We start from the raw sequence: 24,875 nt of genomic DNA on the forward strand, positions 1-24,875 counted from the left end.
TTATATTATAATTACTATAAAGTGATGAGTCTCCTAACTGAGAAACACTCAATGGTGATTGTCCCAAGCTAGTCAGATTTGCGGGAAAACCAAAATGGTTATAGTTATGAAGTGACGGGTGATATTTTTGAGCTTTGTAAGTATGTTTTCATAACTTCATAATCTAAAAGTGTTTCATCATTTTTATTCAAATTTTAAGAATGTTGAATTTTTGTAGGCATTAAATCTAGTTTTACAATTCCTCGTATTTTTAGATTTAAACGCGAGTGTTGAGAACTATGTGTATATTTAAACAAGATTTTTAAACGTAGTATTGACAATAGTAAGTTGTATAATTTATTTTGAAGTTAAATTCACTTTTCTTAATTCGATTTAATCATTTGTCTTAATGCAATCACCGTTGGTGACATCATCACAGAGATTTATTAGTGTATATATACAGGATACGAAATTTCCATAGTACAGTTTTAGCTTTTGTGGTATACATCACAGATACTATCTATAGCAAAAACACTTACGAGCAGTTGACTCAATGCCCTTACGCTTTCCTGTTCTTTTTATATATTTTGGTATATCTTCAGTGCGCCCAAACAAATATTAATTTGAATGGATACTTAGTATATTAAAAGAGCTTTCATATTTCACTCACCAAATAAAAAAGTTTGGATTATATAGTCTAAGTCGTATGCATGAATGGTTTGTGTGATGTGGTTTGGTTTGCGAGATATATTTATGTAAGGTATACGTTTATAAAAAAGCAAACGTCTGGCGGATTATATTTTGATCACTATAATTAAAATGTGATCAACATACGTCCTTCTATGTTAGAGATTGAAACTGGAATAGCCTAATTCGTAAGGTGCACCATTATTCATTATAAAGTACTAATAGCAGGTCGATTGTTTGTTTCTGGATACTTTGATTTTTCGACGACCATAATCTTTAAAAAAAGACCCTATTTTTAATAGGATGTGAAACAATATTGAAATTCTGATTTACATGTAACATGTGTCAATCTATCAATAATTTTTTACTTGTTCTATTGCCGACAAAAATGCTATAGGCAGCACACACAACCATTGGTCTATCAGTCCAAACGCATTAATTGGTTCATAACAACAAACGCATTAATTGGTCTATAACAACAAATGCATCAATTGTTCTATTACAACAAACGCATCGATTAGTCAATCACAACAGACGTATATATTGGTCTACCAGAACAAATTCATTAAATTGTCCATCACAACAAACGCGCCACTTAGTTTATCAAAACAAACGCAATAAATGGTCCATCACAACAAACGCAAAACTTGGTCTGTCACAGCAAACGCATCAATTGGTCCATTACAACAAACGCACTAATTGGGCTATCACAACAAATGCTTCAAAGGATTTATCAAAACAAACCGAACGATTTGTCTATCACAATAAATATGATATATGGGGTGCACAAGACTAAAATTCCTAGTTGATAAGCTCATCTAACTGCTGTTGACAAAATCTCAACTGAAAGGCCAATAATAATATTGTTCACTACTTACGGGGAAACATCTGTGCATAATAAAGTTTAGTATGTTTATACACTTTTAGGGCGTCACCGAAATGCTGCTATTTCGCTGTTTTTCCAATCCAAACACTTGAAACTTGATTTTACCTTGCGTAGTTATTCTTAACCATGGATCAGTGATGAAAAGTGTTGTAGACATATCCGCGTGACCATTGACAAATCGGTAATTCTCGGTAAAGTGAGTGTTTTTCCTACACGGTGTTTTGTCATTTTGGCTTCATCATTATTTGGCCACGCCACTATTTGCATAAAGCTTGAGACATGCGCCGAGTGATTCATTCGCTACAAACCACATTGCTGTTCTATTTAAAGCAATAATGAAAGTAATGTAACTTAAAATAATTAGACGGAGAAGAAATGTCATACGATTTCAATGTTTATATAATACAGGTCAACAGAAAATTATTACTTATACGATGGAAATGTACATGAAGTAATTAAGCTTTTGAAAAAATACAGAATAAAGTATTAAACAATAATTACAGTGTTGATTAAAACAATTAAAGAACAATGTTGAGTAGCATATGTTGAGGAAGCTTCGAAGTAAGATTAAAACTGTCCTAATTGTGTTAATTAAAACCTACCCCAACAGTGTACAGTAGTCCTATTGCCTTCCAAGAAATCCTAAAATATTCAGGAATCAATTACAGCATTTCCGGTTCAGAATTATTCGTCAGGTGAGCAAACAGGTAGCATAAAACTTCCCATATTTTTTTCTACATAGAAACGCATACCTAGATAATATCCTTAAGATATCGTTGCTCGACGATATTCAGATTGTATGTACAATACAATGGCTCTTAGGATAATGCTATCCTTTCAACAATAAATATGTGTAAATAATCTTCGTCTAAGAAAATATCTAAACAATGCCTACATAAGAAATGACGTGATATATAGAATATGTATTATATGACACATCTTTCTCCCTTCCCACCATCTTTATATTTGTAACATGCAATATGTCTATCTATATAATCTTCCAACAAAATCCATGTTCAGCTTTTTATATAATGAGTCTTAAATGAGTATCCATTTAAAATCATAGCAAACAAATCTGACTATGTTATGATTTTAATTGTTTTTTAAGCAAGCCATCTCTTAACAGGTTTTCTAAACTCTGTCTAAAACGTGGATATTTACGCTAGTGGGGTTTTCACTTATTGCGCGAACGTCTCTTGATCACGAAAATTCCCCCAATTGTTATTTTTTGTACATGTATCTACTTTGTTGTTAAAATTACGAAAGTGTATCTAAAGCGAAAATAACAACACCGTGAAAAACATATGCATGCAAAATGTGAAATTAAGAACTCGCGAAAATACACACATTGACAGTTTATGGAGTTAAGACTGATTTCATATAACAAGGTTATAATTATATTCTGAAAGTTTCGGAAAAATTAAACAAATGTCAGTGGCGACAGCCATAATGAACCATTTTTCACTTGATGACAAGCAATGATATTTCATAGGTGAGGTCATTGGATAGAAGACACGAGATGGGATAAACAGCATAAATAAAATATACTGGTATCTTATGGCGAGACCCAAAGGGGATCGGTATTCAATCGAAGCTTTTATTTTCGCAATTACTGAATAAGGGGAAATATTGAACTTTCATTATTAGTGTACGTTTTATTTAGATCAATGTAAGCCGCCAATGCAATCATGGAATTCTACTTTCTGATTAGGTTAACATGTACAGTGCATTCAATTATTCAAGTTCGTAATTTGTGTTACGAAAGTATATTCTACTTTCATTTTAGATTTAACAGATTCGCGTACTTTTATTTCTTCTGTAATGTTAGTTGTTTCCTGAAGCTCTTGCAGACACGGACACAAATATTTGTAGTGAAGATATGTTATGTATGGGCGTATTTTTGTAGTCCACGAACTCAATGACATCTACTTTCAGTTTACACATAGTTTTCACTGCCATCTCATCTATGGCAAATAGCTATTTTTAGGAATAATAGCTGGCAGCCAGATTTAATACACATTGATAGGCTACCTGAATCACTGGCTATGAGGCACAAATTGGGGAATCAGTTATACATATGTCATCTATAAAACCCATAGTTCAAACGCCGTTGGATTATTATTGAGCGCTAATTCTGACTTTAAATCATATCAAGACGAATGAATAAAGGGTCTTTACGAGGATTAAAATTTCTATTTTATGTCTATTTTTTAAATAATCCAGTTCATATCTCTGCTGTCGAAATATTTATTATATAAAGAAATTAAAAAGATAAAAGTTTTCTTTTCAAAATTCGTCCATGAATGATGTACATTGTACGTATAAAAGCATGTCAGATGTATACAAATTTTATAAAGCTTTTAAATCGTAATAATTGATAAGATACGACCTTAAGAATGCTACACCGCAGACGAATGGCATTTTTTATGTGCTATCAAAACAGGAGCAGAATATTAAGTATTTTTTCATCAACTGAAAATGTTACTTACTGTACACCATTACCACCATTGAAAGTTTGAGCTTAATATTTTGCTTCAAGGTGGAAATATTCCAAATATTGAATTGCGTCATGAAAAAAAACCCTCAATGACACTATTCCCTATATGGAATGCAGTACTGATTGCACAAGCACCAAAAGTAAACAAATTTATTTATTATGTGTATTTTAGTTTGATTAAACACATATGTACACGATTAAACATTGTTCAAATAATGAGTATCGCTTATGCTCTGTCGGCGGCGGAGCATCTTTAAAAAAGAAAGAATTTGAGACTGAAAATTAGCTGCCATTTGTGAAGTATAAAGATAGCAAAAATAATTATTTAAGGATGGTTATGTTTGATTTCTATTTTTATAAACAACACTTTTATGGTTTCAGTAGTGTCGATAAAGTGTAACGTATTCGGGATATGGAAAGTAATAAAATCCTTCATAGATGGTTATTGCGAGTGAAGATATACTATGGCGGTTAAATGTATAGAAGAAGAAACTGTACGAATCCATCTTGTAACAGAAATATCTAACTTTCTCTCAGTCCATGTCTTTTTGTTTATTTGTTTGATTAATTAACGTCGTATTAACAGCTATGGTCATGTAAGGACGGCCTCCCATGTATAGGCCATGGGCTAGGAGGGTCCCACATGCACCCCCCCCCCCCAAACCTCCGAACCAATATTTTTCTGAACCCTTATGACCCACTGATCACAAATCCAAATGTTAACATTGCATAAGTTGGGATGAACTTCAGGTTATGACGTCATCAAGATGGCCGCCATCTCGAATTTCACTAAAAATTGAAAAATAGTCATAACATTGACATTTTTCAACCGAAGTAGACAAATGAGGTATCAAAATGACCACAATAGAACAACAAATACATATCAGGACCAAAAATCCAATATATGTGATGATTTTTATGCAGGAAGTGAAAAAATCGGATTTAAAGCTCAAAAATGGTGATTTTTCAGCAAATTTTTCATATTTTGTTTGACGCAGCAAAAATGTTTCCCAACAGCAATCTATTATTTCTAATAAGTTTTTTGACCACTTGTCAATCAGTTTAAGCAACAAAACCAACCAAAACCAATGTTAACATCGTATAAGGTCCGGTTATGACGTCATCAAGATGGCCACCATCTCGAATTTCACTGAAAAATCAAAAATAGTCATAACATTGACATTTTTCAACCGAAGTAGACAAATGAGGTATCAAAATGACCACAATAGAACAACAAATACATGTCAGGACCAAATAATCCAATATATATAGTGATTTGAACGCAGGAAATGAAAAAAAAAAAATATTTTAAGCTCAAAAATGGTAATTTTTCAGCATTTTTTCATATTTGGCTTGACGCAGCAAAATTGTTTCCCAACAACAAATTATTATTCACAATCAGTAATTTGACCTCTTATCAATCTGTTAAAACAACAACAACAACAAAAATATATAGAAATGCAAAAGAGAAATGTTATACCATCATTTGGTTTACAAAACATCACCGGATGCGGCACATGATTGTTATTTTTTCCAAACCGCTAACACTACAGTTTCCTGGTGTCTTGGAATTTCCTGAATATAACATTGGCTATTGACGATTTATATCTTAACAAATTTGAATTTAAAGTTGTCATCCATTGTTTATTTCCTGTGTATAACGCAAGGAAATATAAGATGGTTACTACAGTGTCACATATTTCTTTCACTAGTTCTTAATGCTAATCATTTTCGTTGTGCATGCTTTCTCGCCAGAGTGTCGTCTTCGACCTCGGTGACCTGATGTGACATTACATTTCCGGGTTACCATCGTGTTTCTAACTTGTCAACTGTCCATGGTCAGAGTTAAGATCAGAAACATCGGCTTCAGTGATGTGGGAGCTCTTCCTGTTTCCAACCTAGTTTCACCTAGATTCACATATCTTATATTATGTTCCAGACTTCCCCGGCATGATGGAAAAGACACCAGATCAACATTCTGCGGGGGGTTGAGTTGGTTCTCCTTAATTCGTATGAAGCACAATTCCTCATTCTTGTGAACCTCAGTGACCATAGGTGGCACAGGCGGATTCTTTGAGGTCATAAATGAGGTCTGCAGTGAAGTTTCACTCTTTGCCAAGTCTGGAAAGCACTTTAGAGAACTTTTTTACTGGAGAGTCTTCAATGGTCTCTTTGCGCATATACCAGATGTGACACAATCAGCACCTTACACGGAGTGGGGAAAGTCAGACCAATGAAAAACATTTAACATTTATGCCCTCATTAATGACCTCAATGATATCACCTGTGCCATTTATGGTTGCACGAGTGTCCACAAGATTGATGAATAGTACTTCATACAAATTATGGAGTTATGTGCTAAGGAGAACCAATTCCACCATTGGAAGAATGTGCATCTGGTGTAATTTCCATTATGCCGGAGAAGTCTGAAACAGCATATACATACGATATGTTAGAATCTGAAAGAGATCCCACATCTCTGAACCTGTTGTTTCTGATATGAACTCTGGTCATGGATGGGTCATAAAAGGCTAGAACAACACTGGTAATGCAGTGTCACATAAGCTCATCGGTATCGAAAACGTCGATCTGGCTTTCGACGAATTGGATACTGATATCTCGAGTACTCTGATTCGGACTGCATGTACCAGCTACCAGATATGCCGAGTCTCTTCAGTGGATAGGTCAGTGAGGCGAGAAAGCACGCACAATGATAATGGTTATCATTAAGAACCAGTGAAAGACATATTATTTAGTGACATTGTAGTAACCATCTGACATTTTGCTTATGCTATGCACAGGAAATAAACAATGAATGTGCTCATTTTCAAAGACACAAACACTTTGGGAACTGTTAATGATATTAACGGAAACACAGGCTTAGCTTAGGTTACATTTGTTACGCTATCAGTAGGTGTTGTGTTATTTTTGAGACGATGCTAATCTACAAAATTGAGGGTATAACAATAATTCTTTTTTTTGCATTTCTATATATTTTTGATGTTGTTTTTGAATTCACTGATTGATAGGAGTTTAAATAACTGATTACGAGTAATAATTTGTTGTTGGGAAACATTTCTGCTGCGTCAAGCCAAGTATGAAAAATTTGCTGAAAAATCACCATTTTTGAGCTTAAAAGATTATTTTATTTATTTCTTCCGCACAAATCACTACACATATTGGAATATTTGGTCCTGATATGTATTTGTCGTTCTATTGTGGTCATTTTGATACCACATTTGTCTACTTTAGTTGAAAAATATCAGTGTTAGGACTATTCTTCATTTTTTAGTGAAATTCGAGATGGTGGCCATCTTGATGACGTCATAACCGGAACCTATACAATGTAAACATTGGTTTTTTGTTGTTGTTGTTGTTTAAACTGATTGATAAGTGGTCAAAAAAACTTATTAGAAATAATAGATTGTTGTTGGGAAACATTTTTGCTGCGTCAAACAAAATATGAAAAATTTGCTGAAAAATCACCATTTTTGAGCTTTAAATCCTTTTTTTTTTCATTTCCTGCGTAGAAATCACTACATATATTGTATTTTTTAGTCCTGATATGTATTTGTTGTTCTAATGTGGTCATTTTGATACCTCATTTGTCTACTTCGGTTGAAAAATGTTAATGTTATGACTATTTTTCAATTTTTAGTGAAATTCGAGATGGCGGCCATCTTGATGACGTCATAACCGGAAGTTTATCCCAACTTATGCAATGTTAACATTTGGATTTGTGATCAGTGGGTCATAAGGGTTCAGAAAAATATTGGTTCGGAGGTTTGGGGGGGGGGGGTGCATGTGGGACCCTCCTAGCCCACGGCCTCCCATGTATGCTGTGTGTTGCGTGAATGTTGTGCGAGGTGCGTGTTTTGGGAGACTGCGGTATATTCATGTTGTGTCTCCTTGTATATTGGAACTGTGGCCCTTTTTATAGTGCTATATCACTGAAGCATGCCGCCGAAGACACAAAGTAACACGCCCAACCTAATATGTATAAATTGTAATCAAGATCAAGTACCAAATGAGTCAATGAATTAAACACTCGTTTACTTTCCGTTTCTTATAAAGTAACTGTCTAATATATAAATGATAAAGCTATTTTACTCCGACATGAAACATGTTTGAGGATCTCCTCAAATGTGACATTACGAACACACTGTAATCAATAATACATTATATATTAACTGAATCGCGATTTTGATTGAAAACAATTTTGTTTTGCAGTTCAGCTATCATTTAATACCAACTGCCAAAGAACTTTCTATTTCCCGAACCAAACTATTACGGCCACAACAATGTCCCACGAAATCGCGAATATATCGTAACTCCGTAAAAATCGGTATTCAATTAGCCGACCAACTGTCTTGCATATCTCCTTCATATACATTCAGACATAATACACAGGAGGAAAGTCCATACTTGTTATAATACATTAAGTAGTGAATGACTTCAAAGGAATGTCACAAGGATCAGTACTGTGGATCTGCATTAGCAGGAGCCGTACCTTCCCCATTGTTTGCTTTTGTTTATTTGTTGATTAATAGCCAATCGACAACTAGGGTCACTAATGGCCAAACTAACACCAGCAATTGTGCATTTTTAAAACCATTCCTTAACTTTAAAAGTAAAATTTGTTTGTTTGTTTGATTATTTTGACATCATATTAACAGCCATGGTCATGTAAGGTAAAATAGGCAAATGCATTCTAAATACTTTTTATCTAAACATTACACTGCAATATGCGTATACACAAGAACTGATATGTATGTCTACAACTGTGCAATAGTGGAATCTCGGTTGGATTAAAGTTATTGTTGTAATACATAATATAGGCGACAATAATCTGATACATAAACAACTGATATATGAATACATACAACTATTTGAATACAGATTTGATTTACTCAAAAAGTTTTCAATATTTTTCACAGGTGTGAAAATGGACTCTGGAACCCTTTCACTTGAGCAGATAGAGGAACGATTCCTGGTGTCAAGAAGAAATGGATTCCTTATAGCTTGTTCCGATGTATGTCAGCTCTATACCTTATTCACTCACGTACTGTGTAGTGCTAACATTTTGCGGATGTTTTATTTTTCGTTATGTTAACCTATGAGCAATAGTTCAAAGAATAACATGAATTAATGAATCGCAAAAGTAAACCTTCGCGAATATGCTCTGTATAGAAAACTGCGAAATATTTACCTCGCGAATACAAAACGCTATACAGTAAATGAAGATTTTATTTCCAGTCGTCGAATAAAACAACCACATAAAGATTTATTTAGGTTGTTATACATACATTAAGAGATATATAATTTATTATAAATGCATTCACTCTGAGTAATAAACAACCAATTGTTTTCTTGCTATATCAATATTCCATTCCCTTAAACATCGTTATAAAATGAATACGTAATAGATAATGTATCATATATCAGGTAACAGCATCATAAGGATTTATCAATTTATCCTACAAGTCTCTTTTCAAGAAAAATGATGTTGTGAAGATCGTATCACTTAAACCTGCTAATACAACTTTGGTTTTATCACAGAAAGGATGTTTAGTTTTAAGTTATAACAACATTAAAAGAACAGGCAAGTATGATATAGATTTAGCATTCATACGAAGCTAAAACAGGTAAATATGATATATATTTTGCATTTATACGAGGCCATAGATTTCATGCAAATATAGGTCGAATTTATCTGAAAGAGAAAACATGAATTCAAGGCCTGTATGTGACCTGAAATCGATCGAAATTCCATATGAAGATTGTTTATTAAAATTTCAGGTAAAACCCACCTACAATTGACCGAAATTTGGGTAAAATATTTAACCTGAATTGTTCTAAAACATTCTGAAATTTTCTTCATATGACATTGACCTCATTTTCAGATTATGTTCCAGGTAAATGTCAAGTCACATATTTTTCATCTCAAATTGACCTACATATAATTGGCCGGTGAACCTTATAATACACTAAACTAGACTTTTTTGACCTACATATGTACATATATTTGACCGGTTTACCATATACTGCATTATACTAGGCTTTTTTTACCTTCATATATTTGGCCGGTGTACCATATAATACACTATATCTGCATCCTTTTGTTACCTGCAGGTGAAGCTAGATAGATGCTGGAGTCCATTTGAGGAAATTGCTGAACAACTTACAAAGAATGTAGAAAACAGGTTAATTCGACAGAAGATTGTGGAGGTAAGACTCCAATTAATACAGATGCTAAATGCAATACAGCCATAGTTATCATCATATGAGGGCTCCCAATGATTTACGAACCATACTCTTGCGCAATATTAACCGACCCTTGATGGCATTTCCAAAACTTCCATAACAACTTGAGTTTCGCGGGAATTTTCAGTATAAAGAAACATTATGAAAACAGCCATTACTCTATTTAATTGAAATATTTACTACCATTTCTATTCATGGTTTTGGGTCAATTTGAAACATAACTCTCCTTAGAATGGATTTACTTACCCGGCCTACTATACCATTCGGCCGGGTACGAAATGGTCCCTATATAGCGTAATGGAGCACTGCTCCGAAATCACTCGGGCACAGTTTTCTATATTTTTTGTAAGTTTCAAATTAGTTTATGCGTATACGTACCGCTCACAAGACGTCAAATTTACAATTTATGGACTTGCCGTATAAATTCCCTTCAGAAAGACCTGCATATGTTTTAAATAAAAAAATGACTCAATGAAAAATTTGATATTTCAAGCGGCTCAGATCTATTGCCTAGTAGATATCAAATAAGTACGATAAAATGAAAAAAAAAACAACGTTTGATAATTGTTTCCAAATTCATTACTTTGCTTCATTAGCAGTAATAGGCCCAATTGTAGCTCAAAAACAACCCTATATTCTGTCTAAAAGTCTTGTTAGCTACATTATTGCATCTAAACTCGCCTGTACGACATGTCAAGAGTCGCTACATTGTACACAAACACAACAGTGATCTTCGGTTTCATCTTTTAAAAGATAAATGCTAATTTCATGTTTTTAAGTAATTATATGAAAAGACACACAAAATACACAAAGGATCTATTATTACAAAGGAAGTAAAATTACATACAAAAATATATAATGAAAAAGTATCATTGAATATAAATACAAGGGAAGTAACTCGTATAGGATATATGATTGCCTAAAACAAATCATTGAGCTTTACATACAATTCTGAAATCGGACGGTTTAAGCTGGGATTGAAGGTATCGGGATTATTGAGGGTTTACTATTCATGGAAATATTGACGCTTGAAGAACCATTAGACGCGTTAAGCACATTTTTTTTTTAAAATAATGTGTCACTATCATTTTATTTCAATCATTTGTCTCCAATGATGAAATCTATATAATAAATGTAATATGTGTTCTACTTCTACAAATATAGAACGAGTTGCATTAGAGATTTGTAACATTTTGTGGTTTAGTCGTTACTCATTTAACAGTTTCAATTTATTACATTCCTCAAACGCAAGTCAGCTGAATGTGTGAGTCTATTAACCATCAATAATGTTATTGAAGAATGTTTAATTTAATAAAACATTATAGTTCTAGTTTCTTTCAATAACAGACTTTCTCTCAAAGTAGTTAATTAAAAAGCAATTGCAGCCTTGCAAACGTATTGGTAATTATTATAATTTTTCTTTAAATCTGGTGAAAAAGTAAACTAGGACTAAGTCTAAATTGCCCTTTTAAACACCTGATTTGACTAAAATTTGTTTATGATATATTTATAAAGTACAAATGTCTTTCTACTGTCTGTACCGTTTAAGCTAGGTATTTTCTCCCTCTAGAGGAGGGCGATTGTTTGAAAATTTGAATATTTGATTTGGTTTCTTTTGATCTCTTTTCACATCTTTTAATTTCGTTTCGTTTTGTCCATTCCGTTTCGTTTTCCACGGTATATTATACTCCGAACTTCTAATCTGTATATAATTTCATCATGACATGGGGTGTCATTGCATTTTGTATATTATTTCAGTTAAATGGCGACCATGATATCCCAGAGGATAAATTGGGACAACTATGTCTACACAAGATATTGACATTTCTGACCTCTGGCTATATTTGGATGGACGGAGAAGAAAAAGTACCACAGGTTTGTAATATGCATTAATTATTACAACAAATGCTTACGTTAAACTAATTATCAGCTGAACTTGATCATAATTTGAACTACTTAATATATGTATACATAATCATCAAACTGAGAATGTAAGAATGTGCGTTACAATATACTTCAGATAACCCAAATAATGCAGTATATCCGAATTATTTGAATTGATTCTACAATAACACTTCTTAAAAGAATAACAACAAACAGCAGAAGCATTGCTCAAAGTCAAATTGGATTGGCAATGTCTTATCTTACGCCTTTAAATACTGATTTATTTCAAATAACAGAGTATTCCGAGGTGTTTGGCGGTGCCCCTGACCCGAGTATCAGATGCTCTCGGACTGAAGCCAATTTTAAGCTACTCGAGTATGATTTTGGCAAACTGGCAACTTCAGGATCCAAATGAGTACGCATCTACGTATCATAAAAATGAAAGTTTCATGATTTAAATGAGTATGTACAGACATACTGTATAAAGAGGTGGTCGCTCACGAAGGTTGTATTGTAGCGTAAAACGATTTTGGCAATATTTAAGACTTTTAGAATTGAAGAAATTTATAATACAAAAGTAATTTAAAACAAAGTAGTAATGATATACATGTAGTAACCATCATATAACTGAAAACATGATAAGATTATACATGCGATCCGTATCAAGTTTAGTGATCGGCAATTAATTCCATTTAGTGTAAATAAAAAGAGAGTAAAAAGATACTTGTAACGTCACCAACATAACATTGATGAATTTCATCAATTCGAAATTGATCGACAATTTCATATTCCACATTGAATTATGGTATTTTTTGTTGCAGACCATTTGACTTCAGGTAAGTATCCCACCACAGCATTGTGTTTTCCCGAAATTACTCAAAAATAAATTGTTTTCTATTAAACTTTAATATGTATTTGCAATGTATCATAGTAATGATGCTTTGAATAGGAATGTTTATATAACATTTGGTCTTATAAAATTAGTAAACGATGAAAAACATTGATTTTGTGGGTTTTTTTGGGTTTTTTTCAACATATTAGATCAAAATTTAAATTTACTACACTATAATTTGAATTGAGAACAAAATCGATAGGTAAAGTATTTTTTCCTTATTAATTATCTTTACAGGAACCTAAATGCTATGTATCAGACCCCAGGTGGTGATGGAGCGGAATGGTTCATTCTTACTCACGTCATCATAGAGCAGAGATTTGCCCCAGCTATAGAGGTAACCTATCGCAACAAGACAATGTCTGATCAGTAGGGACAGTTTACAACTAAGAACATGTGGGCTTGTGGTACATGTAATCTCAGATGTCAAATGTGAAAAGGGGAACAATTCAAATTTTCATTGTAAATGAAAGTAGAAATTATATTTTTGCAGTTTTCCTCCGCAAATCATGGATTTGTTAAATTCAGTTCAAAAGAGCTGAAAAATGAAAGTCACGATGACCTGAATAAGGATTTGTTCTATTTTAATGTTCAAACCTTTTTAATGATTTTTTCTGAGAACGATTTAAAAGCCTGGGTCTAGCACTAGATTTTGGCAAGACATTCTTAAAATAATTACATCATATGGTCACGTGGGCTAGTGACTGGGATAAATTAAGTCATACTCAATTGATAGTATGGCTCTCAACTAAGCATCGTATAACTTTTGCATATTAAATGTAGGTTTTTAAGTTATTTGTGGTTGTTTTAAGAAATAAATTCAAACAACACCTACACGGCAGATCCATTGACTTACACGATCGGTTTCTTGAAACTCTCGCAAAAATACTGACATTTTAGTATTTTTTTTATATTGACAATGTGCAGCTTTATCACCTTTGAACTGCAATGCATTATTTTACTTGTAGGCATTAGTTGACGCCATGAGGTGTTCATCCGAGGGTCGCGAGGATGATGTTGGACTGGTCAAGGCCTTAAACATCATACCAGGTGTCCTCAAGGAGATGATTAAAACGTTCAAACAAATAAAAAGTAAATTCGTCTTACAACATTGTTTAACTATTTATTCAGAAGTTATAAATTGAAAAAAAAATAATTAAAACATATCCTTACTTAAGCTGTTATCTGGTTTCTTGATTTTTAAGTTCACATACATTTTCGAGTACATAAAAATATTAAATGAAGATATTTTCACAAATATATAAAAGTTTTAAATCAAAACATGTTTTTCATAAATTAGCGATATGACCAGAATTTCTATTTGAAAATATGTAATTTTCCTATCGACATTGGCTGTTATACGTACACTCTTAAATGCGCTTTTGTCATGATATACATTTGATTTGATTATTGTAATTATTTCAGACGGAGTAAATCCCGAACAGTTCTATGATGAACTAAGGATTTTCTATACAGGGTAGGTTTTCAGTATTATAATGATGATATATATACTTTAATTCCTTGTACATTACGTATACCATTACCGTGAAACATTTTGACATTGTTAAGGCAATCATAAGTGACGTTGTACATGGCGACGGTACTATTAATGTCAATCATAACCGGCGTTATACATGTCGACGGTAATAGTTATGTCAATCATAACCGGCGTTATACATGTCGACGGTACTAGTTATGTCAATCATAACCGGCGTTATACATGTCGACGGTACTAGTTATGTCAATCATAACCGGCGTTATACATGTCGACGGTACTAGTTATGTCAATCATAACCGGGGTTATACATGTCGACGGTACTAGTGATGTCAATCATAACCGGGGTTATACATGTCGACGGTACTAGTTATGTCAATCATAACCGGGGTTATACATGTCGACGGTACTAGTTATGTCAATCATAACCGGGGTTATACATGTCGACGGTACTAGTGATGTCAATCATAACCGGCGTTATACATGGCGACGGTACTAGTTATGTCAATCATAACCGGCGTTATACATGTCGACGGTACTAGTTATGTCAATCATAACCGGCGTTATACATGTCGACGGTACTAGTTATGTCAATCATAACCGGGGTTATACATGTCGACGGTACTAGTGATGTCAATCATAACCGGCGTTATACATGTCGACGGTACTAGTAATGTCAATCATAACCGGCGTTATACATGGCGACGGTACTAGTAATGTCAATCATAACCGGCGTTATACATGTCGACGGTACTAGTTATGTCAATCATAACCGGCGTTATACATGTCGACGGTACTAGTTATGTCAATCATAACCGGCGTTATACATGGCGACGGTACTAGTAATGTCAATCATAACCGGCGTTATACATGGCGACGGTACTAGTAATGTCAATCATAACCGGCGTTATACATGGCGACGGTACTAGTGATGTCAATCATAACCGGCGTTATACATGGCGACGGTACTAGTTATGTCAATCATAACCGGCGTTATACATGGCGACGGTACTAGTAATGTCAATCATAACCGGCGTTATACATGGCGACGGTACTAGTAATGTCAATCATAACCGGCGTTATACATGGCGACGGTACTAGTTATGTCAATCATAACCGGCGTTATACATGTCGACGGTACTACTATGTCAATCATAACCGCGTTATACATGTCGACGGTAATGTCAATCATAACCGGCGTTATACATGTCGACGGTACTAGTTATGTCAATCATAACCGGGGTTATACATGTCGACGGTACTAGTGATGTCAATCATAACCGGGGTTATACATGTCGACGGTACTAGTTATGTCAATCATAACCGGCGTTATACATGTCGACGGTACTAGTGATGTCAATCATAACCGGCGTTATACATGTCGACGGTACTAGTTATGTCAATCATAACCGGCGTTATACATGCGACGGTACTAGTATGTCAATCATAACCGGCGTTATACATGTCGACGGTACTAGTAATGTCAATCATAACCGGCGTTATACATGTCGACGGTACTAGTAATGTCAATCATAACCGGCGTTATACATGTCGACGGTACTAGTTATGTCAATCATAACCGGCGTTATACATGGCGACGGTACTAGTAATGTCAATCATAACCGGCGTTATACATGGCGACGGTACTAGTAATGTCAATCAATATAACCGGCGTTATACATGTCGACGGTACTAGTTATGTCAATCATAACCGGCGTTATACATGTCGACGGTACTAGTAATGTCAATCATAACCGGCGTTATACATGTCGACGGTACTAGTTATGTCAATCATAACCGGCGTTATACATGTCGACGGTACTAGTGATGTCAATCATAACCGGCGTTATACATGGCGACGGTACTAGTTATGTCAATCATAACCGGCGTTATACATGTCGACGGTACTAGTGATGTCAATCATAACCGGCGTTATACATGGCGACGGTACTAGTGATGTCAATCATAACCGGCGTTATACATGGCGACGGTACTAGTATGTCAATCATAACCGGCGTTATACATGGCGACGGTACTAGTGATGTCAATCATAACCGGCGTTATACATGGCGACGGTACTAGTTATGTCAATCATAACCGGCGTTATACATGGCGACGGTACTAGTGATGTCAATCATAACCGGCGTTATACATGGCGACGGTACTAGTATGTCATCATAACGGCGTTAACATGCGACGGTACTAGTGATGTCAATCATAACCGGCGTTATACATGGCGACGGTACTAGTTAATGTCAATCATAACCGGCGTTATACATGGCGACGGTACTAGTTATGTCAATCATAACCGGCGTTATACATGGCGACGGTACTAGTGATGTCAATCATAACCGGCGTTATACATGGCGACGGTACTAGTGATGTCAATCATAACCGGCGTTATACATGGCGACGGTACTAGTGATGTCAATCATAACCGGGTTATACATGCGACGGTACTAGTAATGTCAATCATAACCGGCGTTATACATGGCGACGGTACTAGTTATGTCAATCATAACCGGCGTTATACATGTCGACGGTACTAGTAATGTCAATCATAACCGGCGTTATACATGGCGACGGTACTAGTGATGTCAATCATAACCGGCGTTATACATGGCGACGGTACTAGTAATGTCAATCATAACCGGCGTTATACATGGCGACGGTACTAGTGATGTCAATCATAACCGGCGTTATACATGGCGACGGTACTAGTGATGTCAATCATAACCGGCGTTATACATGGCGACGGTACTAGTGATGTCAATTATAATCGGCGTTATACATGTCGACGGTACTAGTAATGTCAATCATAACCGGCGTTATACATGGCGACGGTACTAGTGATGTCAATCATAACCGGCGTTATACATGTCGACGGTACTAGTAATGTCAATCATAACCGGCGTTATACATGTCGACGGTACTAGTGATGTCAATCATAACCGGCGTTATACATGGCGACGGTACTAGTTATGTCAATCATAACCGGCGTTATACATGTCGACGGTACTAGTGATGTCAATCATAACCGGCGTTATACATGTCGACGGTACTAGTGATGTCAATCATAACCGGCGTTATACATGTCGACGGTACTAGTTATGTCAATCATAACCGGCGTTATACATGTCGACGGTACTAGTGATGTCAATCATAACCGGCGTTATACATGTCGACGGTACTAGTTATGTCAATCATAACCGGCGTTATACATGGCGACGGTACTAGTAATGTCAATCATAACCGGCGTTATACATGCGACGGTACTAGTTATGTCAATCATAACCGGCGTTATACATGGCGACGGTACTAGTTATGTCAATCATAACCGGCGTTATACATGGCGACGGTACTAGTGATGTCAATCATAACCGGCGTTATACATGTCGACGGTACTAGTTATGTCAATCATAACCATGCGACGGTACTAGTTTATCTAACCGGCTTATACATGGCGACGGTACTAGTTATGTCAATCATAACCGGCGTTATACATGGCGACGGTACTAGTTATGTCAATCATAACCGGCGTTATACATGGCGACGGTACTAGTTATGTCAATCATAACCGGCGTTATACATGGCGACGGTACTAGTTATGTCAATCATAACCGGCGTTATACATGGCACGTACTAGTGATGTCATCATAACGGCGTTATACATGCGACGGTACTAGTTATGTCAATCATAACCGGCGTTATACATGTCGACGGTACTAGTTATGTCAATCATAACCGGCGTTATACATGTCGACGGTACTAGTTATGTCAATCATAACCGGCGTTATACATGGCGACGGTACTAGTGATGTCAATCATAACCGGCTTATACATGGCGACGGTACTAGTGATGTCAATCATAACCGGCGTTATACATGGCGACGGTACTAGTGATGTCAATCATAACCGGCGTTATACATGGCGACGGTACTAGTTATGTCAATCATAACCGGCGTTATACATGCGACGGTACTAGTATGTCAATTATAACCGGCGTTATACATGGCGACGGTACTAGTGATGTCAATTATAACCGGCGTTATACATGTCGACGGTACTAGTGATGTCAATCATAACCGGCGTTATACATGGCGACGGTACTAGTGATGTCAATCATAACCGGCGTTATACATGTCGACGGTACTAGTGATGTCAATCATAACCGGCGTTATACATGTCGACGGTACTAGTTATGTCAATCATAACCGGCGTTATACATGGCGACGGTACTAGTGATGTCAATTATAACCGGCGTTATACATGTCGACGGTACTAGTGATGTCAATCATAACCGGCGTTATACATGTCGACGGTACTAGTATGTCAATCATAACCGGCGTTATACATGGCGACGGTACTAGTTGATGTCAATCATAACCGGCGTTATACATGGCGACGGTACTAGTTATGTCAATCATAACCGGCGTTATACATGGCGACGGTACTAGTAATGTCAATCATAACCGGCGTTATACATGGCGACGGTACTAGTTATGTCAATCATAACCGGCGTTATACATGGCGACGGTACTAGTTATGTCAATCATAATCGGCGTTATACATGGCGACGGTACTAGTGATGTCAATTATAACCGGCGTTATACATGGCGACGGTACTAGTGATGTCAATTATAACCGGCGTTATACATGGCGACGGTACTAGTGATGTCAATTATAACCGGCGTTATACATGGCGACGGTACTAGTGATGTCAATCATAACCGGCGTTATACATGGCGACGGTACTAGTGATGTCAATCATAACCGGCGTTATACATGGCGACGGTACTAGTGATGTCAATCATAACCGGCGTTATACATGGCGACGGTACTAGTGATGTCAATCATAACCGGCGTTATACATGGCGACGGTACTAGTATGTCAATCATAACCGGCGTTATACATGGCGACGGTACTAGTGATGTCAATCATAACCGGGGTTATACATGTCGACGGTACTAGTTATGTCAATCATAACCGGCGTTATACATGTCGACGGTACTAGTAATGTCAATCATAACCGGCGTTATACATGTCGACGTTACTAGTTACTCAGTGTAATGATAACTTTTCATTTTAACCCATTGAAAATTTATGATACTGGAACGAATATATGTACCAAAATTTTTATATTTTCAGGTAGATAGACGACTCATTATCTCACTAGAAGACTTTGGAACTTTAATATTGCATCTAGCAATGAATCATTTTACCCCTTTTAATTTGTTCTAGTTGGGGCAATGGAAAGGCGCCTCTTCCTGACGGTCTAGTCTATGAAGGCGTTGATGAAGATAGGCCTAAATCGGTTCGTTCATTATGTTGTTAACGTCTATTTCCTTCCAATTTTTAATAATTGCTGATGTTATAGATGAAAATGACTAATGTCAAAACTTATTTTAAACAAAACTGTAGTAAAACACTACACTCGAATGTTTGCGCCTAAAATATTTGTCCTCTTTGTAACCGTTGAACTTACGTCGGCAGGTAAAACGAAGTAAGAATGACTGAAAATATTATCAATTAACCAAATATGTAAATAGAAAGCTTGTTTTTTATGTTTTAGATGAAAGGAGGAAGCGCCGCCCAGAGCACCACCTTGCAGATACTCGACGCAGCGCTAGGAATCACACATGAAGGAGGTATGTGTCGATATATCAAAAGTGTGACAGGTATTACAACGTAAAACCGTAGTGGTTGGTAAGTGTGTACTGACATAAGTATAATCCATTAACTTACACAAGGAAAATTTCAGTAAATGTGTATCAGTACGGCGCTTACTGAAATCATAGAATCAGATGATTAAAAAAAGAAATTTCACAAAAGAAATCACGCTACCAGGTACTCTTAAAGAAAAAACGTACACAACCATATGCAAATCCCGGTCTATTAATAATCTTAATGAAAATGAAAGTAAGATATCATATTCTGAAACACAGAACTTGTACTGACTTATGACATAGTGAAATCCAAAATATCATGTCTGCATGTATAAAGTGTAAATTCACGTAAACAATAAATTATTCACAACATAGTAATTCACTTTGATGTCTGTTTCATATTTTCAAACTTCATCTTTCAGAGCAAAAAGAATTCCTCAGTGAAATGAGAGATTATATGCTGAGGGAACACAGAGATTTCTGCACCTATATTTCTAGACATAGTAACATCAAACGTTACGGTAACCATATATTGTGTATCTCCATTATTAGTAAATATTTCAAAAGGTAACAGTAAAAATCTGTATGATATACTGTAAGTATATTACAAATTAGTAATATATATTCAATATCTAGTAGAAAGTGTCATATTTGTTTGCATAGTGAATATTTGTAAAATTTATAGTGATATATATTATGAATAATCTGCAAATAATATTGATAGGCAGAACGAAAAAAATGAACATTCGCAAGGATTACAATCGAATCAGTTAAATAGAATTGAATAAGTATTGGTTTATTGTATCATCCATGTATCGAAATATCTGAAAGAATATCAAGTAAATATGGACAAGTTTTTACCAGAATTACGACCTCTTATACTATAATCAAAGGGAGATAATTGCGAAAATTTGGAATTTTCAGTTGAACGAACCAAAGACAACGAAGTCCGCAAAGCCTACAATAGCTGCATCAATGCTGTAAGAGACTTCAGGGGGTATCATATGATGAAAGTTAATGAGTACGTATCATCCATAATTATGTCTGACATCTTAGAAGTTTTAGTTTACTTCTGGAACTTTGGTTTGGTTTTGTTTATTATATTTACGTTCTATTACATGTAGGGACGGAATCACACGTATGCGGTGTATAGCGTGTATGGAGTGTTGGTGCGTGTTTTGGGAGACTGTAGTATATTCGTGCCGTAGTATACCGGGAGTTACACGACTTGTTCGCCCGTTGTCAGTTTAATGTGACCGGGTTTCGTGTGTTGCTTGGTGTCTTCGGCGGCATGCTTCAGTGATATAGCACTATAAAAAGGGCAAGAGTTTCTTTATACAAGTAGATGAAATTATTCATTATCGCCTATTAGTGTCGCTCATGGTTGTGGTGGATAGGTCATTTTCAGATATAGTAATGTTGATCTCTTGGTAATAACGTATTCCTTTTCTTGTGTAAAGTGCCATCTCACTGAAACATACTGCCAAAACAATGTACATGAATATTTATTAAAGACGAAATTGTTCAATGTATATTTTACTGACCATTATATGTTTATATATATATGTATGACTATATAGGTATGTCGACATTCTTCTTTTCTTGTGATGATTCACACTTGTGTCATATCATGTAAGTGAGGACGTTAAGTATATCTATTTATCATCCTATCCTATGAACAGTCTGGGCCATGTAAGGACGGCCTCTCACATATGTGGTGTGTTGCGTGTATTCGTACTGTGTCTCTGCGGTATATTTTTATAGTGTCTTCTTGCATAGTGGAACTGTTGCCCTATTTATAGTGCTATATCACTGAAGCATGCCGCTGACGACTCCAAGCAACACACCCCACCTGGTCACATTATACTGACAACGGGCGAACCAGTCGTCCCACTCCCGTTATGCTTCGCACTAAGGTTAGCTAGGGGCAATAGCCATCAGTAAAGAGTCGTTTGCTGAATTTTGGAGAAAAAAAACCTAGCACTACTTGAGCTTAACTGATAAGTTACCAGTGTGACTGTTAAGTTATAACCATTGCAACTCGTATATTGTATATAGATTTTTGTTAAAATTGATACCATAATGATGAGTGCCGAAATAAATAAAATGAAAGGTACTAAGTTAATTCAAATTAGCTGGTTCGTAAATTACATAAATTACGGATAGCTTTCATCTGATTTTAATATTTATTAGACTATAGTAGAATAAGGAGAGTGTATCTGAATTATATTTCATCTTTTTTGTTTGTTCAGATATATACGAAAACCAGCTTCGAGAAAAGACAGGAACAAACATGTTGAGGGCATCAAAGATTGCGGGACAGGCAGTACACGTAAGTAATTCAAACACATCGGAGCAAAAAAATAGAATTTCGAATTTAACTAAATACACATTCTGGAACGCGACTTTATTCATTTTATAACATATTTTTCTGCATCCCGGTACTCCAGGGATCATTTCCATTATTGTCGTAATATCAACCCCTTGAATATGCCATACCAAACCTGAAGAGGTTGGAAAAAAGCATGATCAATTACAGTTTTGTAGGAACTCCCAAGTCAATCACAGTGTTCCGTTATTTCATTCTTTTGATGTATGTCGAAGAACCATACTTATTGTCATCTGTTGCCGAACACACAGAGCCTTTGATTTTGCTATGGCATATCCCAGTAATGATAAATATACGAGAGTGATAGTAACCCCTAGAATATCGAGGATGTTAGTACAGCTATTTCAACCAGCAGTTTGCATTTGCACAAAACAAGCATAACCGTTTAAGTAAAGCAACAAGCATGGCACGAAACATTTTGTCATAAGAAAATTGAAATATTAAATCATATTTAGTCCCTTATCGATCTTCTTTCTCTTGCAGCTTATCTGGAGTTCCTTCATCAAGTGAAACAGGATACAGACATGTCAAAAGTGTAAATTACCGAAATAACTTAAGACAACATGACAGTGCAGCAACACAGCAAAAACTTAAGACAACATGACAGTGCAGCAACACAGCAAAAACTTAAGACAACATGACAGTGCAGCAACACAGCAAAAACTTAAGACAACATGACAGTGCAGCAACACAGCAAAAACTTAAGACAACATGACAGTGCAGCAACACAGCAAAAACTTAAGACAACATGACAGTGCAGCAACACAGCAAAAACTTAAGACAACATGACAGTGCAGCAACAGAGCAACTGTTACTTCCTGAATCCCATTTTCGAACTGAGACTAAGTGTTTTTGATCATTAACAGCTTATCGAGGAACCAGTCATCTTGGCTAATTCCGGTCGCGTTCGTTTCGGATTCGAGGACTGTCAGGGTGTGTGTAACTAGTTTCAACAACAAATATATTAGCTTGTGCATATTAAGAGTGAATCATTCATCCTGATATCGACGATGTGATCAGGCTGTTCTTAACTTTATTTGAAGATCCGGTCATCACATATTATTTTACAGATATTCTATTCTATTTATATTGTTAAAGTTTGTTATTGTTTTTTTTAATATTATAATAATCGCTATTACATATATATTCATATTGCATTTTGTCCGTTGGTAGTATCTTTGCTGCCATATTGTAGCTCTAGAAAAATTGTGACGTGTTCAGAGCTTCAGTTGGTAGCTATTACTGCTAAGGACCAAATTGGTTAAGCATAATGTTATTTACACGGTTACATGCATTTTATCGGTCTTTTTCATAGGTTACTTATAAATGATTTAAAGAGACAATTAAGTCACGCTAACTCCGTTACATAGATATGAAGCAAAATATGGCACAAATGCATTTTTCTACATTCCGTATAAAACTTTGAACACAAAATACTGACCAATTCCACGTCATTGTTAAGTATTTTAATTGATACCGCTGAAATTCATAATGGTATAGCAATACGATAAAGAAGGTATAATATGTACGATGTACCAATACCCGAGTCAATATCACGTAAGTTAAACAAATAAAATACATATAACCACTGAGGAGTCGATGAAATGTTTTTAGGAAGACAATTTACCGAACAAGGTAAACACACAACTGTAAGAGCGACAAACGTTGCATTACTCAACAAGTAAGGGCCAGGGTTCGGCATACAAGACGTCGCATCACGATGTGTAATGATGGGACTGCGGGCAAGTTTGAACATTTGACAACAATAGGCTTTTCTGGCATATCACAGTTATACCAAGTACTTCCAAAAGAACGGGTTTCCAATATATGATCAAATCTTAATGTACTCTTAGACTGAATTGTCCCTTTAAATCACAGAATAAATGTTTATTTCATACAAATATAATAAAATAAAAAATCATTGTTGTACACGTATTTCATATTTACTCTTATTTAGATGGATATCATTGGTATAATTAAATAAATGATTTATTGAATATACTATCCACTTTAGTGTACTTTATGAATGATTTATAACACTTCTTAACACAACAAGAGGCCCAAAGGGCCTTAACGGTCATCTGACTATCTTGGCAATAGTAAAATTATTTATATATGGTGTCACTTTGTCAGGACCATGTCAGGATCATTTTCAATTTCTTTCAACAAATTCCATTTCAAACAAGAGGCCCAATGGCCTTAACAAATAGGAAATTAATTAGATATAGTGTCATG

General features: G+C 35.5%; 1 protein-coding gene across 3 annotated transcripts in view; it reads left to right on the top strand.

Moving 5' to 3' along the window:
* The window catches only part of LOC138324081 (indoleamine 2,3-dioxygenase 1-like), a 48,854-nt gene extending 24,212 nt beyond the window's left edge, over positions 1 to 24,642 (top strand). For 2 of the 3 annotated variants that reach the window (XM_069269119.1, XM_069269120.1), the window contains exons 2-15: positions 8,987 to 9,081; positions 10,182 to 10,277; positions 12,072 to 12,188; positions 12,494 to 12,612; positions 13,019 to 13,033; positions 13,327 to 13,426; positions 14,058 to 14,181; positions 14,515 to 14,566; positions 19,827 to 19,899; positions 20,158 to 20,233; positions 20,674 to 20,772; positions 21,176 to 21,272; positions 22,504 to 22,583; positions 23,124 to 24,642. In XM_069269119.1, the coding sequence (XP_069125220.1) occupies positions 8,987 to 9,081; positions 10,182 to 10,277; positions 12,072 to 12,188; positions 12,494 to 12,612; positions 13,019 to 13,033; positions 13,327 to 13,426; positions 14,058 to 14,181; positions 14,515 to 14,566; positions 19,827 to 19,899; positions 20,158 to 20,233; positions 20,674 to 20,772; positions 21,176 to 21,272; positions 22,504 to 22,583; positions 23,124 to 23,179 (1,199 nt within the window). In that variant the 3' untranslated portion in view covers positions 23,180 to 24,642. Of the gene's footprint in view, positions 1 to 85; positions 137 to 8,986; positions 9,082 to 10,181; positions 10,278 to 12,071; positions 12,189 to 12,493; positions 12,613 to 13,018; positions 13,034 to 13,326; positions 13,427 to 14,057; positions 14,182 to 14,514; positions 14,567 to 19,826; positions 19,900 to 20,157; positions 20,234 to 20,673; positions 20,773 to 21,175; positions 21,273 to 22,503; positions 22,584 to 23,123 lie in introns of those variants that run through there. The other variant, XM_069269121.1, reaches the window with a different exon arrangement.
* The last annotated feature ends 233 nt before the right edge of the window (positions 24,643 to 24,875 follow it).

This window comes from Argopecten irradians, chromosome 5, assembly GCF_041381155.1.
Source record: "Argopecten irradians isolate NY chromosome 5, Ai_NY, whole genome shotgun sequence".
In the NCBI taxonomy this organism is placed as follows: Eukaryota; Metazoa; Mollusca; class Bivalvia; order Pectinida; family Pectinidae; genus Argopecten; species Argopecten irradians.